The sequence below is a fragment of the Ranitomeya imitator genome, chromosome 5 (assembly GCF_032444005.1).
Source record: "Ranitomeya imitator isolate aRanImi1 chromosome 5, aRanImi1.pri, whole genome shotgun sequence".
Taxonomy (NCBI): domain Eukaryota; kingdom Metazoa; phylum Chordata; class Amphibia; order Anura; family Dendrobatidae; genus Ranitomeya; species Ranitomeya imitator.
Genome location: NC_091286.1, coordinates 1085668 through 1099112, shown reverse-complemented (window position 1 = coordinate 1099112; position 13445 = coordinate 1085668). Strand labels below are relative to the sequence as shown.

The 13445-nt window shown below is 49.0% G+C and overlaps 1 protein-coding gene across 1 annotated transcript in view; it reads left to right on the top strand.

Annotated features, from left to right (window-relative positions):
• The window catches only part of OTOG (otogelin), a 563613-nt gene that overhangs the window by 323381 nt on the left and 226787 nt on the right, over nucleotides 1-13445 (top strand). The window contains exons 29-30 of the mRNA XM_069768186.1: nucleotides 514-3113; nucleotides 4967-5135. Of these exons, the coding sequence (XP_069624287.1) occupies nucleotides 514-3113; nucleotides 4967-5135 (2769 nt within the window). The remainder of the gene's footprint in view (nucleotides 1-513; nucleotides 3114-4966; nucleotides 5136-13445) is intronic.

The window sequence follows — 13445 nt, the reverse complement described above, 5'->3', positions numbered from 1 at the left end:
GACCTTGTGGCACATACTTTTATTTGGACCTCTATGTAGGAGCGCTTGTGTCACACACATTTATTTGGACCTCTATGTAGGAGACCTTGTGTCACTTGGTTTTATTGGGACCTTGATGTAGGAATGTCAACCTCACTCAGCCTCAATGATGCTGCGGTGACTATTAGAGGTCAATATCACTACGTCACTCTACAACTCAATCTCAAACTTGCCCCACAGGCTATAGATTGAACACAACTCATACCCCCAACAAGTCCACACACCCAAGATGCTCAGTTCTGCCACCACTTACTGAAAGGGGAATAATTCCCAATGCTGGGCACACAATGTGCTCATTGCCTGCAGGCCATGCACAGGTCACAGGCACAAACTACCACTTTGTTTTTACGGAGATGAAGGTTCTTAGGGCAATATGGCAAACCTATTACAGTTTTAGGCTTTATTAAGCAAAAGTTATGGTGCTGGATATATAAAATGTCTGATAATTTCATATATTTCACCTTTTATTGACAGGTATTGAGCCTGCAGGCAATGTGACAATTCTCCATATCACAACAGAACACCCCAGAGTGACTGCCATAATGAATGTGACCACATCATCTGCACAGCGGGTCTCAGGAGACCAGTCAGTAACTGAACACATACCCAGACCTGTCTCCCCCACAATTATTGCTGCATCATACAGCTCAGATGCATTTCACACCACAATGCAATCTGTTAAAACCACCAAATTGAAGACGGATACTGTGCATGCCTTGACACCTACAGATTCCCTAAGGACTATGGCTGGAATAACAATAGCTAAACTCGCTTCCCCAGGATCGACAACTTGGTCCACGCCAGATTTATCCACCCAATTCTCACCCATATCAGTCACTAGAACTGTCATGTCCACGTCACCAGCTCCTGACACAATCCCCTCTGAAGTCATGTCTATGCCCGCCACCCTGTTTAAAGCAGCTCATCAGAATGTCACCACATCAGCAGGTTCTTTAGCCACCATACTTCAGATTAGTGAGACTGTAACACAACAAGACCAACATATGTTGGAATCTGCAAAATTCAGTACAAGCGCCAGCTTTACATTTGAGCCCATTGAGCCACATACAAGTACGGAGCAACCAGACCTCGGAGTATCACCCCCAATATCACTACCAACAACAACTACAATCCACACCCTGGTCTTTACACCATTGTATAAAGTAACCACAGCTTCGCAAACTGAGAGTACAAGTAAAGCTGTGGAGACAATCAAATTCTCTAAGGACACTCGACAAACCACTGTAATGTCCACCAAAAAGGCGACCGTAAAAGAAGTCTCGCGTGCCAAGTATCTGACTGTGACTATAGGAGGAATAACCCAAATATCAGGGGCATTAAGCAGCTTATCTCAGAAGTTCACAGAGGCCACCACAGAAGTCCCTGAAGTCTTCACATTACTACCCCTTACCACAAGTCTTCTAGAATCTATGGCTGGCTATCCTCCCAGCAGCTCAAGGGGGCTGGGGACTCCCAGCATTGTAACAAATCAGCCAACGTTAGATAGAGTCACCATGTCAACACGACCATCTACAATGGCAAAAGCTGTAACACCTGAGGAAGCATCATCAATGCCTCATACTCTGCCATCAGAAAGAACAAGGTTAGCTCCAATTCTGAGTGCCTCATCTCAGGCTGCACCAGTTAGCGAGCACACAATTCATATACTCACCAAACAGGAAGGAACCCAGTCACAAAGCTTAGAAGATGTCACCTCAGAGGCAGCCAATACAACCATTACCACAAAAATGATTTCATGGATTTCATCGCCACCCAAGGCGGAGCACACAACAGTGGTGACATCCCACGGCACAGCAATCTCCACCACACAAATGTCCTACAGAACAGAACCCAAAACCATGACTGAGACCACTACACTCGTCCTAGACTTAAGAAATGTAACAGGGCCAATAAACGCCACTTTATACACAGGAGGATCACACTCATCTTCAGATGTTCCTTTGCATGAAACCAAAGTGACTTCCACTCAGGAGACTGCACAGCTAACATCTCACCCAGAGATCACAGGACTGGCATCATTGAGGACGTCTAGTACAAGTGTCACAATGATGCAAGAGCTGTCAGTAACACCGATGTCCACCTCTACAATGACTCTACCCATGCCAGTCTCTGGCCACCCTTTGTTGTACACCTCCAGGACGACGCAGTCCACCAGTCCGGCAACATACGGAAGCGGAAAGGTCCCGATCTCATTATCTCCAGAGGTTTCTCATTTTGGACCATTAGTAAGCACACATAAAGAGGAGATGGGCTCGATACTTTATACAGTGCCCACGACATACATCATTACCAGCTCCACACCTGTGCCATCTTCGCAGCACAGTGTTACATCTCCAGTCCACATGAAAACTTCAACTATATCTACAGAACATGTTGGAACCATTTTCACATCAGATGCGAGAACAACTGAACAGAGAGATCTGTCATCATCTGAGGCCTCTAATGCCACGGGTCATGTCACTTCTGCTTCTCAATTGCTAGTTGTATATGAAACAGCTGCTTATCGTCCAACAGCCAAGGCCTGGCCTTCCATCACTGAGGACAAGCAATCCTCAGTGGTGTCAGGTCCAGCAGCTCCATCATCTACAAAGCATCATTTATCAGTTTTCACCACTTCATTGTCAGTGTCCTCCACTTCCCTCACATCCCACACTCCTGTTAGGGAACAGACTGTAGTGACCTCTGGAATAGGCACAAGAAAACCCCCACCAACTTCACAGAAAGAGGCCAAGTATTCCATGTGGACAGAGGCTTCACACTCGGCTCTTCAGCCCAGTCCTCGTACATCCTCTCTAGGAAAAGCCCCTTATGTTGCTGTGACTCCCCTTCTTCTGACACATGATATACATGCAGATGGTTCAGGGATCCAAACGGCTACCCCCTCCCCAAGTACTACTAACCGTCCCCAATACAGGTTGCCACCCATGACAGAAGCAACGTCCCCTCATCTTCTAATGATGACGTCATCAAGAACCTTCAACCAGACAGAGACTCCAGGCATCTCGGCAGAACTCACTGTGTCCTCCATGTTATCCACAAGCCAGACCTGCACAGTAAGTAGTGTGGGGTATACAGTTAGGGCCAGAAATATTTGGACAGTGACACAATTTTCGCGAGTTGGGCTCTGCATGCCACCACATTGGATTTGAAATGAAACCTCTACAACAGAATTCAAGTGCAGATTGTAACGTTTAATTTGAAGGGTTGAACAAAAATATCTGATAGAAAATGTAGGAATTGTACACATTTCTTTACAAACACTCCACATTTTAGGAGGTCAAAAGTAATTGGACAAATAAACATAACCCAAACAAAATATTTTTATTTTCAATATTTTGTTGCAAATCCTTTGGAGGCAATCACTGCCTTAAGTCTTGAACCCATGGACATCACCAAACGCTGGGTTTCCTCCTTCTTAATGCTTTGCCAGGCCTTTACAGCCGCAGCCTTCAGGTCTTGCTTGTTTGTGTGTTTTCCGTCTTAAGTCTGGATTTGAGCAAGTGAAATGCATGCTCAATTGGGTTTAGATCTGGAGATTGACTTGGCCATTGCAGAATGTTCCACTTTTTGGCACTCATGAACTCCTGGGTAGCTTTGGCTGTATGCTTGGGGTCATTGTCCATCTGTACTATGAAGCGCCGTCCAATCAACTTTGCAGGATTTGGCTGAATCTGGGCTGAAAGTATATCCCGGTCCACTTCAGAATTCATCCGGCTACTCTTGTCTGCTCTTATGTCATCAATAAACACAAGTGACCCAGTGCCATTGAAAGCCATGCATGCCCATGCCATCACGTTGCCTCCACCATGTTTTACAGAGGATGTGGTGTGCCTTGGATCATGTGCCGTTCCCTTTCTTCTCCAAACTTTTTTCTTCCCATCATTCTGGTACAGGTTGATCTTTGTCTCATCTGTCCATAGAATACTTTTCCAGAACTGAGCTGGCTTCTTGAGGTGTTTTTCTGCAAATTTAACTCTGGCCTGTCTATTTTTGGTATTGATGAATGGTTTGCATCTAGATGTGAACCCTTTGTATTTACTGTCATGGAGTCTTCTCTTTACTGTTGACTTAGAGACAGATACACCTACTTCACTGAGAGTGTTCTGGACTTCAGTTGATGTTGTGAACGGGTTCTTCTTCACCAAATTAAGTATGCGGCGATCATCCACCACTGTTGTCATCCGTGGACGCCCAGGCCTTTTTGAGCTCCCAAGCTCACCAGTCAATTCCTTTTTTCTCAGAATGTACCCATCTGTTGATTTTGCTACTCCAAGCATGTCTGCTATCTCTCTGATGGATTTTTTCTTTTTTTTTCAGCCTCAGGATGTTCTGCTTCACCTCAATTGAGAGTTCCTTTGACCGCATGTTGTCTGCTCACAGCAACAGCTTCCAAATGCAAAACCACACACCTGGAATCCACCCCTGACCTTTTAACTACTTCATTGATTACAGGTTAACGAGGGAGATGCCTTCAGAGTTAATTGCAGCCCTTAGAGTCCATTGTCCAATTACTTTTGGTCCCTTGAAAAAGAGGACGCTATGCATTACAGAGCTATGATTCCTAAACCCTTTCTCCGATTTGGATGTGGAAACTATCATATTGCAGCTGGGAGTGTGCACTTTCAGCCCATATTATATATATAATTGTATTTCTGAACATGTTTTTGTAAACAGCTAAAATAACAAAACTTGTGTCACTGTCCAAATATTTCTGGCCCTAACTGTATAGAGCGAGAAGGCTGTTATATGGGGGTATCAATATTCACCTCAAGCCATGGTGCTATGTAATGAATGTGAAAGATGTCTGCTCTCTTTTGGGCAGTAGTCTGCGCTTTCACAGACATATTTTGTCAAAAGTGTATAATGTAGGCTTTGGATCCACTTATTCACTCGTCTTGTTTTGCAGCCATACACAGAGAACGAATGCATTCAACATATATGTGTAGATGGGCAATTAATCCAGGTGAATAAATCGCAGCATTGTCCCTACAATGTAACACAGTCCGGCTGTGGGCTCCTAGGATTCGCAGTCCAGATCAACGGAGATAAATGCTGCCCCAAATGGGAATGTCCCTGTGAGTATTCGCATCCTCCAGACTAATGTAGTGGCCATCGGAACCGTCAGAGTGCCCCTTCATAGATACAATCCATTCACTTACATGCGGTGAAGATGGTTTTTAACGAAGCAGCTTCTTCTATGAGCACCCAATGTCGATTATCTTCTTTGAAAATGGCCTGGAAATCCGTCTTGTGCTACATGTAATGAGAAAAATCTGTGTCAAATTAGGAAGAAACTCACAATGCATAGAGCTCTTATTAAACTGCTGTGGTCTGTAACCTGTGGACGTGGCTGAGATGTGTAGACCTGGCTGTGGTCTGTAACCTGTGGTGACGTGGCTGAGATCTGTAGACCAGGCTGTGGTCTGTAACCTGTGGACGTGGCTGAGATCTGTAGACCTGGCTGTGGTCTGTAACTTGTAGACCTCATGATGATGTACATTTTACCCGTAGTTACCTACATTGTTATGTACAGTACTCTGTGGTCTGTAACCCATGGATATGTGTAATGTGTGGGCATGACCTCATGCTGGTGTACAATATAACCTTATCTGCATAGTTATAGGCTATGGTGTGGTCTGTAACTTGTGGACATGGCTGTGGTCTGTAACCTGTGGCTGTGAATGTGGCTGTAACAACTCTGCTGGCATCACGGCATGGCCTCTCATCTCTCACACTATCTTACCCACTGCTCCAGGCCATGATGTGGTTTCTGTTTCTTGCCAGCTCCATGTTCTGTGTCTCTGCTCTCTGCATGCTTCCTGGCTGTGTGTCACGATTCCCCTGACCGCTGTCACCACTGGGTCAGGATTCACACCGTGACCGTCACCCCTACGTCACGGATCAGGGTGACTTTAGGCCAACAGACGGCTATCACATGTGCAGGGGGGCTTATCTTAGTTATCCCTCCACTGCTAACAATGTGATGAAAAACCACACGCAAGGCTATTGACCTCTTAGTTTACAGCAGGGGCTTATTCTAGGTATCCCACTGCTTTTCTATATACCACGAACTGCAGGGATTTATGTATATCCCGCTTACAGTTCCACTTAACACTTGCAGCTCTCTGGCGCCCCCCTTACTCTCAGGTCAGATTAGGTACTGCACCCTGGGTAATTATAACATAAAGGGAATAAATGAGAAGAGATAACACTCACATATTAAAAGCATTGCAGGCATCCAGGCTAGTGCAGTTTCCATACATCCCAGTCCATGGGATGTACCAGCTCTTCCAGGACAATAGGACAAAGCAGTCCAGAAGGAGAAATCAGCAAAAAGTGACTCCTCAGAGCCTGCCAGACACTTAAAACATTAAGGCTGTGACATCACAGAAAGGCTGGCTTATCCAGACCCTCCTCTCTCTACATTCTGCCTAAACTTTAAACTATTCTCTCTAATTTCTATAACTTCACTACAAAACATGACAGAGTCATACCAAACCCATAATTCATCTCGGATTAACGTGAGCATTCTAATGAGATCAAATATGTCCTATCTGGGATACATAGTTACAGAGAAAACCCTACTTCTTTACCAGATGGAGTTAGAAACTCGTGTTTCGCGGGTTGTGTAGATACACCGAGTGAGAATAAAAATATATATTTTCGTATTTCTAGCTTAAATCGTTTGCCTAATATCTAACAAAAACTAAACAAAGAATCTTTCATGAATTTTTGGAGCCATTTTTCCTGTTCTAGCTGGACAAGAGCTTACACAGGAAATGCCAGTCGTAAATTCCGTTCGGCCATAAAACTTCTAACCCCCACACTCTCTGAGAAGGAAAGCCAGGAATTTGCAGCTACAAACTGTTACTCCAAGAAGGGGGGGCTTAGCCCACACAGGCTAGAGAACTACTTATGATATTTCATACCATATCGTGACACCTCCCCCTTTTGGTGTGTGCTAGGGAGGTAGAACCCGACGGTATGCCTCCATGGGCACCTCAGTAGGTTCACCCTGGCGGGAGAGTCCATCTGCATTCCCATGCTCCCTGCCCGTTTTGTGTTCAATGGTGAAGTCAAACTGCTGAAGGGCAAGGCCCAGCGTAGCAACCTGCCGTTGGTTCCACACATGGCGTTTAGCCAGCGCAGAGGGTTGTGGTCGGTCACCACAGTGAAAGTGTGACCATACAAGTAGGGCTGCAAGCGCTGCAGGGCCCAGACTATGGCCAGGCACTCCTTCTCGATTGTGGAGTAGGCCACTTCCCTCGGCAAAAGTTTCCGGCTCAGGTATAACACGGGGTGCTCTTGGTCCTCCGAGTCAACCTGGCTGAGCACAGCACCAAGGCCAAACTCGCTGGCGTCGGTCTGCACCAAGAACGGTCGACTGCTGTCGACTGCTTTCAACACCGGGGTGTTGCACAGTGCGGTTTTCAACGCCTGGAAGGCCCCCTCACAGCCATCTGTCCAGTTGACAATGTGAGGTAGCTTCTTCCTGGTGAGGTCCGTCAAAGGTTTTGCCAGGCTACTATAGTGCTTTACGAAGCGCCTATAGTACCCTGCAGTGCCCAAGAAGGACATCACCTGTTTCTTGGTCACAGGAGTGGGCCAGTTCACGATCACTCCCACTTTGTCAGGCTCTGGCTTCAGGGTGTTCCCGCCTACCCGGTGCCCCAGGTAGTGAACCTCCCTCATGCCCATCTGACACTTTCCCGGCTTGATAGTCAGTCCTGCTTGGTGAATTCGCCTGAGCACCTCCTCGAGATGCTGCAGGTGTTCCTTCCAGGAGGGACTGAAGATGGCAATGTCATCCAAGTACGCCACGGCGTACGTCTCCAGTCCCTGAAGCAGGAGGTTGACCATCCGCTGGAAAGTGGCAGGGGCATTCTTCATGCCGAAGGGCATGACCGTGGACTCGTACAGTCCGAAGGGCGTGATAAAGGCGGACTTCTCCTGCGCCTCGGGGCTCAGGGGAATCTGCCAGTATCCTCGACTCAGATCCATTATTGTTAGGTAATTTGCGCCAGCTAACTTCTCAAGCAGCTCCTCGATGCGCGGCATTGGGTGCGCGTCAGAGGCTGTAATGGCGTTGAGCCCCCTGTAGTCCACGCAGAACCGGGTGGTCCGGTCCTTCTTTGGCACGAGAACTACAGGTGAGGCCCACGCACTCTTTGACCGTCGAATCACCCCCAGCTGTAACATCTCATCAATCTCTTGGCGCATAATCTGCTGTACCTGGTCAGAGATTCGATAGGGTGTTCGCCGTAGTGGGGCGTGATTCCCTGTGTCCACCTCGTGGACTGCTAACTCAGCCCTCCCAGGTCGGTTGGAGAACACGTCCCGGAAAGGTTCCAGTGTGGTTTGCAACTGCACCCGCTGGGGTTCAGTTAACGAGGCGCTTACCTCCACATCCTCGATGGACCCATTGGCCTTGGCTTGGGCCAGCAAGTCCAGGAGGGTGTCTTCCTCCCCGTCTTCGGGTAAGCTGCAGACCGGTAGGACGAAAGGTTCACGTTCGTGATGAGCCTTCATCATGTTGACGTGAAAGGCCTTTCGCCTACCCCGAGCGTGGTCAAGCGTGACCACGTAAGTGACCGGGTTGAGCTGTTGGTGGACGACGTACGGGCCCTCCCAGGCTGCCTGAAGCTTATCCGTTGGTACGGGGACCAGCACCCACACCTTTTGACCCACGTGGTAGGTCCGCTCCCGGGCGTTCTGGTCGTACCAGTGCTTCTGATCAGCCTGAGCCTGCGTCATGTTGTCATGCACCAACTGCGTCAAGGTCTGCATCTTGTCACGGAAGCGCATGACATACTCCACTATGGACACTTCAGAAGGGTTCGGCTCCTCTTCCCAGAATTCTCTTACCAACCCAAGGGGTCCCCGGACTCGCCTGCCGTACAGGAGCTCGAAGGGTGAGAACCCCGTCGAGGCCTGCGGAACCTCTCGGTAAGCGAACAGCAGGTGTGGGAGGTACCGCTCCCAGTCGCGCCCTTGAGTCTCAACCAGCATGCGTAGCATCTGTTTGAGGGTACCATTGAAGCGTTCACACAAGCCATTGGTCTGTGGGTGATACGCACTCGATACCAGGTGCTTCACCTGCATTCTCTTACAGAGAGCCTCCATTAGGCGAGACATAAATTGGGTCCCTTGATCAGTAAGCATTTCCCTGGGAAATCCTACACGTGAAAAGATGGCCAACAGGGCATCCGCCACCTTATCTGCCCTAGTTGACGACAGAGCTACTGCCTCTGGGTACCGGGTAGCATAGTCTACCACAGTAGGGATGTATTGCTTTCCAGAGCTGCTGGGGACGGCCAGCGGGCCCACAATGTCCACCGCGATCCTCTGGAAAGGCTCCTCTATCACTGGCAAAGGGATCAGGGGAGCCTTAAGAGCAAGCCCCGCCTTCCCCACTCTTTGACAAGTGATACAGGAGCGGCAGTAGTTTGACACATCTGTCCCCATCTTAGGCCAATAGAAGTGTTGAGACAGCCGGGCCTTAGTTTTGCTGATCCCCAAGTGTCCAGCTAGCGGGATCTCATGGGCAATCCGCAACAACTCACCCCGGAATTGCTGCGGGACGACCAGCTGTCTTTCCCTCAACCACTCCTTTTGTGATTCTCCGGGTACTGTCTCCCGGTACAACCTTCCTTGTTCCCAGAACACCTTCTCCTTATCAGTCTCGGAGAAGGGCGTCCCGGCAAGTTGTCTCAAACTCTCTAGGCTCGCATCTGTGTGCAGAGCGGCCTGATACTCCTGGCTAGGGGAAGCCAAAAGCGACGTCAGGGTCCCTTCCCCACGGGAACCCTCTTGGACCTGCTCTGGGTCCACCTCTGGTTCAGTCACAGTGGTGACTGAGGAGGGTCCGGAAGGCTGACAGTTATCTGCGTTCCGGGCACTCTGACTGCGGGTGACAGCAGCTACGTAGGCTGTCTCCCCGGGGATTTCTACAGGCCCATCAGCCGGCGCTGCTATGGGCTCTACCTCCCCATCCACCCCCAACACTCCAGGGGCAGTGCTACTTATGGGCCAGTTACCTTCCTCGGTGGCACTGGTCACTTTCATGGCGTCACCTTCCTCACGGTTCCCATGCATCTCCCCATTTCCTGTAGCACCGACACTTGCCCCTGTTAGGGGTTCCTCAGCCGTCTCACTCCGCAGAGCGACGTGGCTGGGCACGCCTGTACCTATGGACATATTAACCTTCACAGAAAAATCATTATCAGGTTCAGCTGGCACAGGTACAACATTTTCACCATCAATCCTAGGGAAAAAATGGTTATTAGATGCATCATTACAAGATAAAGCATGGTCAGGTAACACATGCGATTTCCCATCATCATCATCATCATCAGGGTTAACTTTACCCGCATTAGTAGATTGGGGAGGGGTGTCAGGAACGTAGTATGCAAACATCCTCCCCAAATCAGTCCCCAACAAAACATCAGTGGGCAAATTATCAGACAGCCCCACTTCCTTCACCCCGCTCCCAGCACCCCAATCAATAAAAACCCGGGCCATCGGTAAGGGACAGCTGATGCCCCCAATCCCAGTGACAGTTAGGGTTTTTCCCGGAATGATTTCTTCAGGGGCCGCCAGTTCGGGTCGGATGAGGGTTCGTTCAGCCCCGGTGTCCTTGAGGCCTGTAGCAACATGGCCCCCCACAGTGACGGGCTGTACGTTGTCACACACCCTCCCAACCACACCACCCACCAAAAGAACTGCTGCAGTAGGCCCTGGGGCCTTGGCTGGATGGTTCTTCGGCCTGTCTGGACAGAAGGTACTGATATGCCCAGGCCGCTTGCAGGTGTAACACGCGCGAGGTTCGGTGGTAGGTCTGGTGCTGTTGGCCACAGGGCCAGGACCTCGGGTGTGCTGGCTGGCAGGGGTACTGGCGTTGGTTGCAGGCTTACCCCCTCTCCAGCTGGTGGTGACTGGCTTCCGCACTTCCGATCTACGGTTGGCCTCATAGGCATCGGCAATCTGTGCTGCTTTCGTCACGTCTTTGGGTTCTCTGTCCATCACGAACTGTCGCACCTCAGCTGGGCAAAGATGAAAGAACTGGTCTTTGATCATCAGGTCTCGCAGCTGCGCAAAGGTGGTCACTGACAGTCCTTGGGTCCACTGGTCAAAGTGGGTCCCCAGTCCATGCACCACATCACTGTAACTGTCGTGTGGGCCACGTTGGAGGGTCCGGAACTTTCTACGGTACACCTCGGGAGTAAGCTGGTACTTTGCTATCAGGGCCTGCTTGATGGCCTCATAGTCACCATCTTGTTCTTGAGGGAGGGCAGCAAACGCCTCCAGAGCTTTGCCTCTCAGCCCTGGTGTCAGGTATCGTGCCCATTCATCGGTAGGCAGTCGGTACTGTCTGCAGGCTTTCTCAAAGGCCCGCAGAAAAGTGTCCAAGTCCCCGTCCTTCTCCATAACAGGAAAGTGATCGGGCCGGGGCTTAGGTATCTGAGCGCTGCTGGGCTCACGGCTGGACTGGGACGACCCCTGCATTTGCAGTTGGGCTAACTGCAGCTGGTACTCCCGCTCCGCTTGCCGCTCGGCTCGCTGGGCCTCTCGCTCGGCTCGCTCATGGTATTGCTGAATCAGCTGCCGACGTCCCTCTAGGTCATCTGCGGCGCATTGTTGCAGAGCCAGCTGCAGGAGGAGGTCTGCGCCCCCCTGGTTGCCAGTAGGGCCCGTATTCAGTGGTTGGACCTCTGCTGCAGTCTCATGTTCGCTGGTGCTGGCTTCTGCGGCCTCTGAGCTCTGAGATTGGTCTCGAGCGGCTTCCCATTGCACCAGATCTGCGACCAGTTGGGCTTTGTTTTTGCTTGCAAAGTCAATGTGCTGTGACTTGCATAAGGCGACAAGGGTGTCTCTGGTCTGCTGCTCATAGAAGGTTTCTCCCAGCACAACCATGGTTGCCAAATAAAAGATAGGATAGAAAAACGAAGAGAAAGGGAGGGGATAATTACCAGTACGCAATTGTCTCACAACTAAAAAGCACTGAGTTCGTTCTCCAAACTTATTTGCGCAGAGTCCTCGCAAGAACTTTCTGCAAGTTTTTAGTGAGAGGAATGATTACTCAAACCAAATCACTAATGCTCAAAGATATCCCACCGCCTTGCCACCAATTGTCACGATTCCCCTGACCGCTGTCACCACTGGGTCAGGATTCACACCGTGACCGTCACCCCTACGTCACGGATCAGGGTGACTTTAGGCCAACAGACGGCTATCACATGTGCAGGGGGGCTTATCTTAGTTATCCCTCCACTGCTAACAATGTGATGAAAAACCACACACAAGGCTATTGACCTCTTAGTTTACAGCAGGGGCTTATTCTAGGTATCCCACTGCTTTTCTATATACCACGAACTGCAGGGATTTATGTATATCCCGCTTACAGTTCCACTTAACACTTGCAGCTCTCTGGCGCCCCCCTTACTCTCAGGTCAGATTAGGTACTGCACCCTGGGTAATTATAACATAAAGGGAATAAATGAGAAGAGATAACACTCACATATTAAAAGCATTGCAGGCATCCAGGCTAGTGCAGTTTCCATACATCCCAGTCCATGGGATGTACCAGCTCTTCCAGGACAATAGGACAAAGCAGTCCAGAAGGAGAAATCAGCAAAAAGTGACTCCTCAGAGCCTGCCAGACACTTAAAACATTAAGGCTGTGACATCACAGAAAGGCTGGCTTATCCAGACCCTCCTCTCTCTACATTCTGCCTAAACTTTAAACTATTCTCTCTAATTTCTATAACTTCACTACAAAACATGACAGAGTCATACCAAACCCATAATTCATCTCGGATTAACGTGAGCATTCTAATGAGATCAAATATGTCCTATCTGGGATACATAGTTACAGAGAAAACCCTACTTCTTTACCAGATGGAGTTAGAAACTCGTGTTTCGCGGGTTGTGTAGATACACCGAGTGAGAATAAAAATATATATTTTCATATTTCTAGCTTAAATCGTTTGCCTAATATCTAACAAAAACTAAACAAAGAATCTTTCATGAATTTTTGGAGCCATTTTTCCTGTTCTAGCTGGACAAGAGCTTACACAGGAAATGCCAGTCGTAAATTCCGTTCGGCCATAAAACTTCTAACCCCCACACTCTCTGAGAAGGAAAGCCAGGAATTTGCAGCTACAAACTGTTACTCCAAGAAGGGGGGGCTTAGCCCACACAGGCTAGAGAACTACTTATGATATTTCATACCATATCGTGACACTGTGTGTATAGGGGGCGGTGCCTGAACTCTCTGGTTCTTATAGGAATCAGGTGCACCTGTCTGGTCTGTTCCTGACCAATTACCAAGAGGCCTCCAGTATTTAGTGCAGCTCCACCCAGTGGACTGTGCCTGTACAATGTGT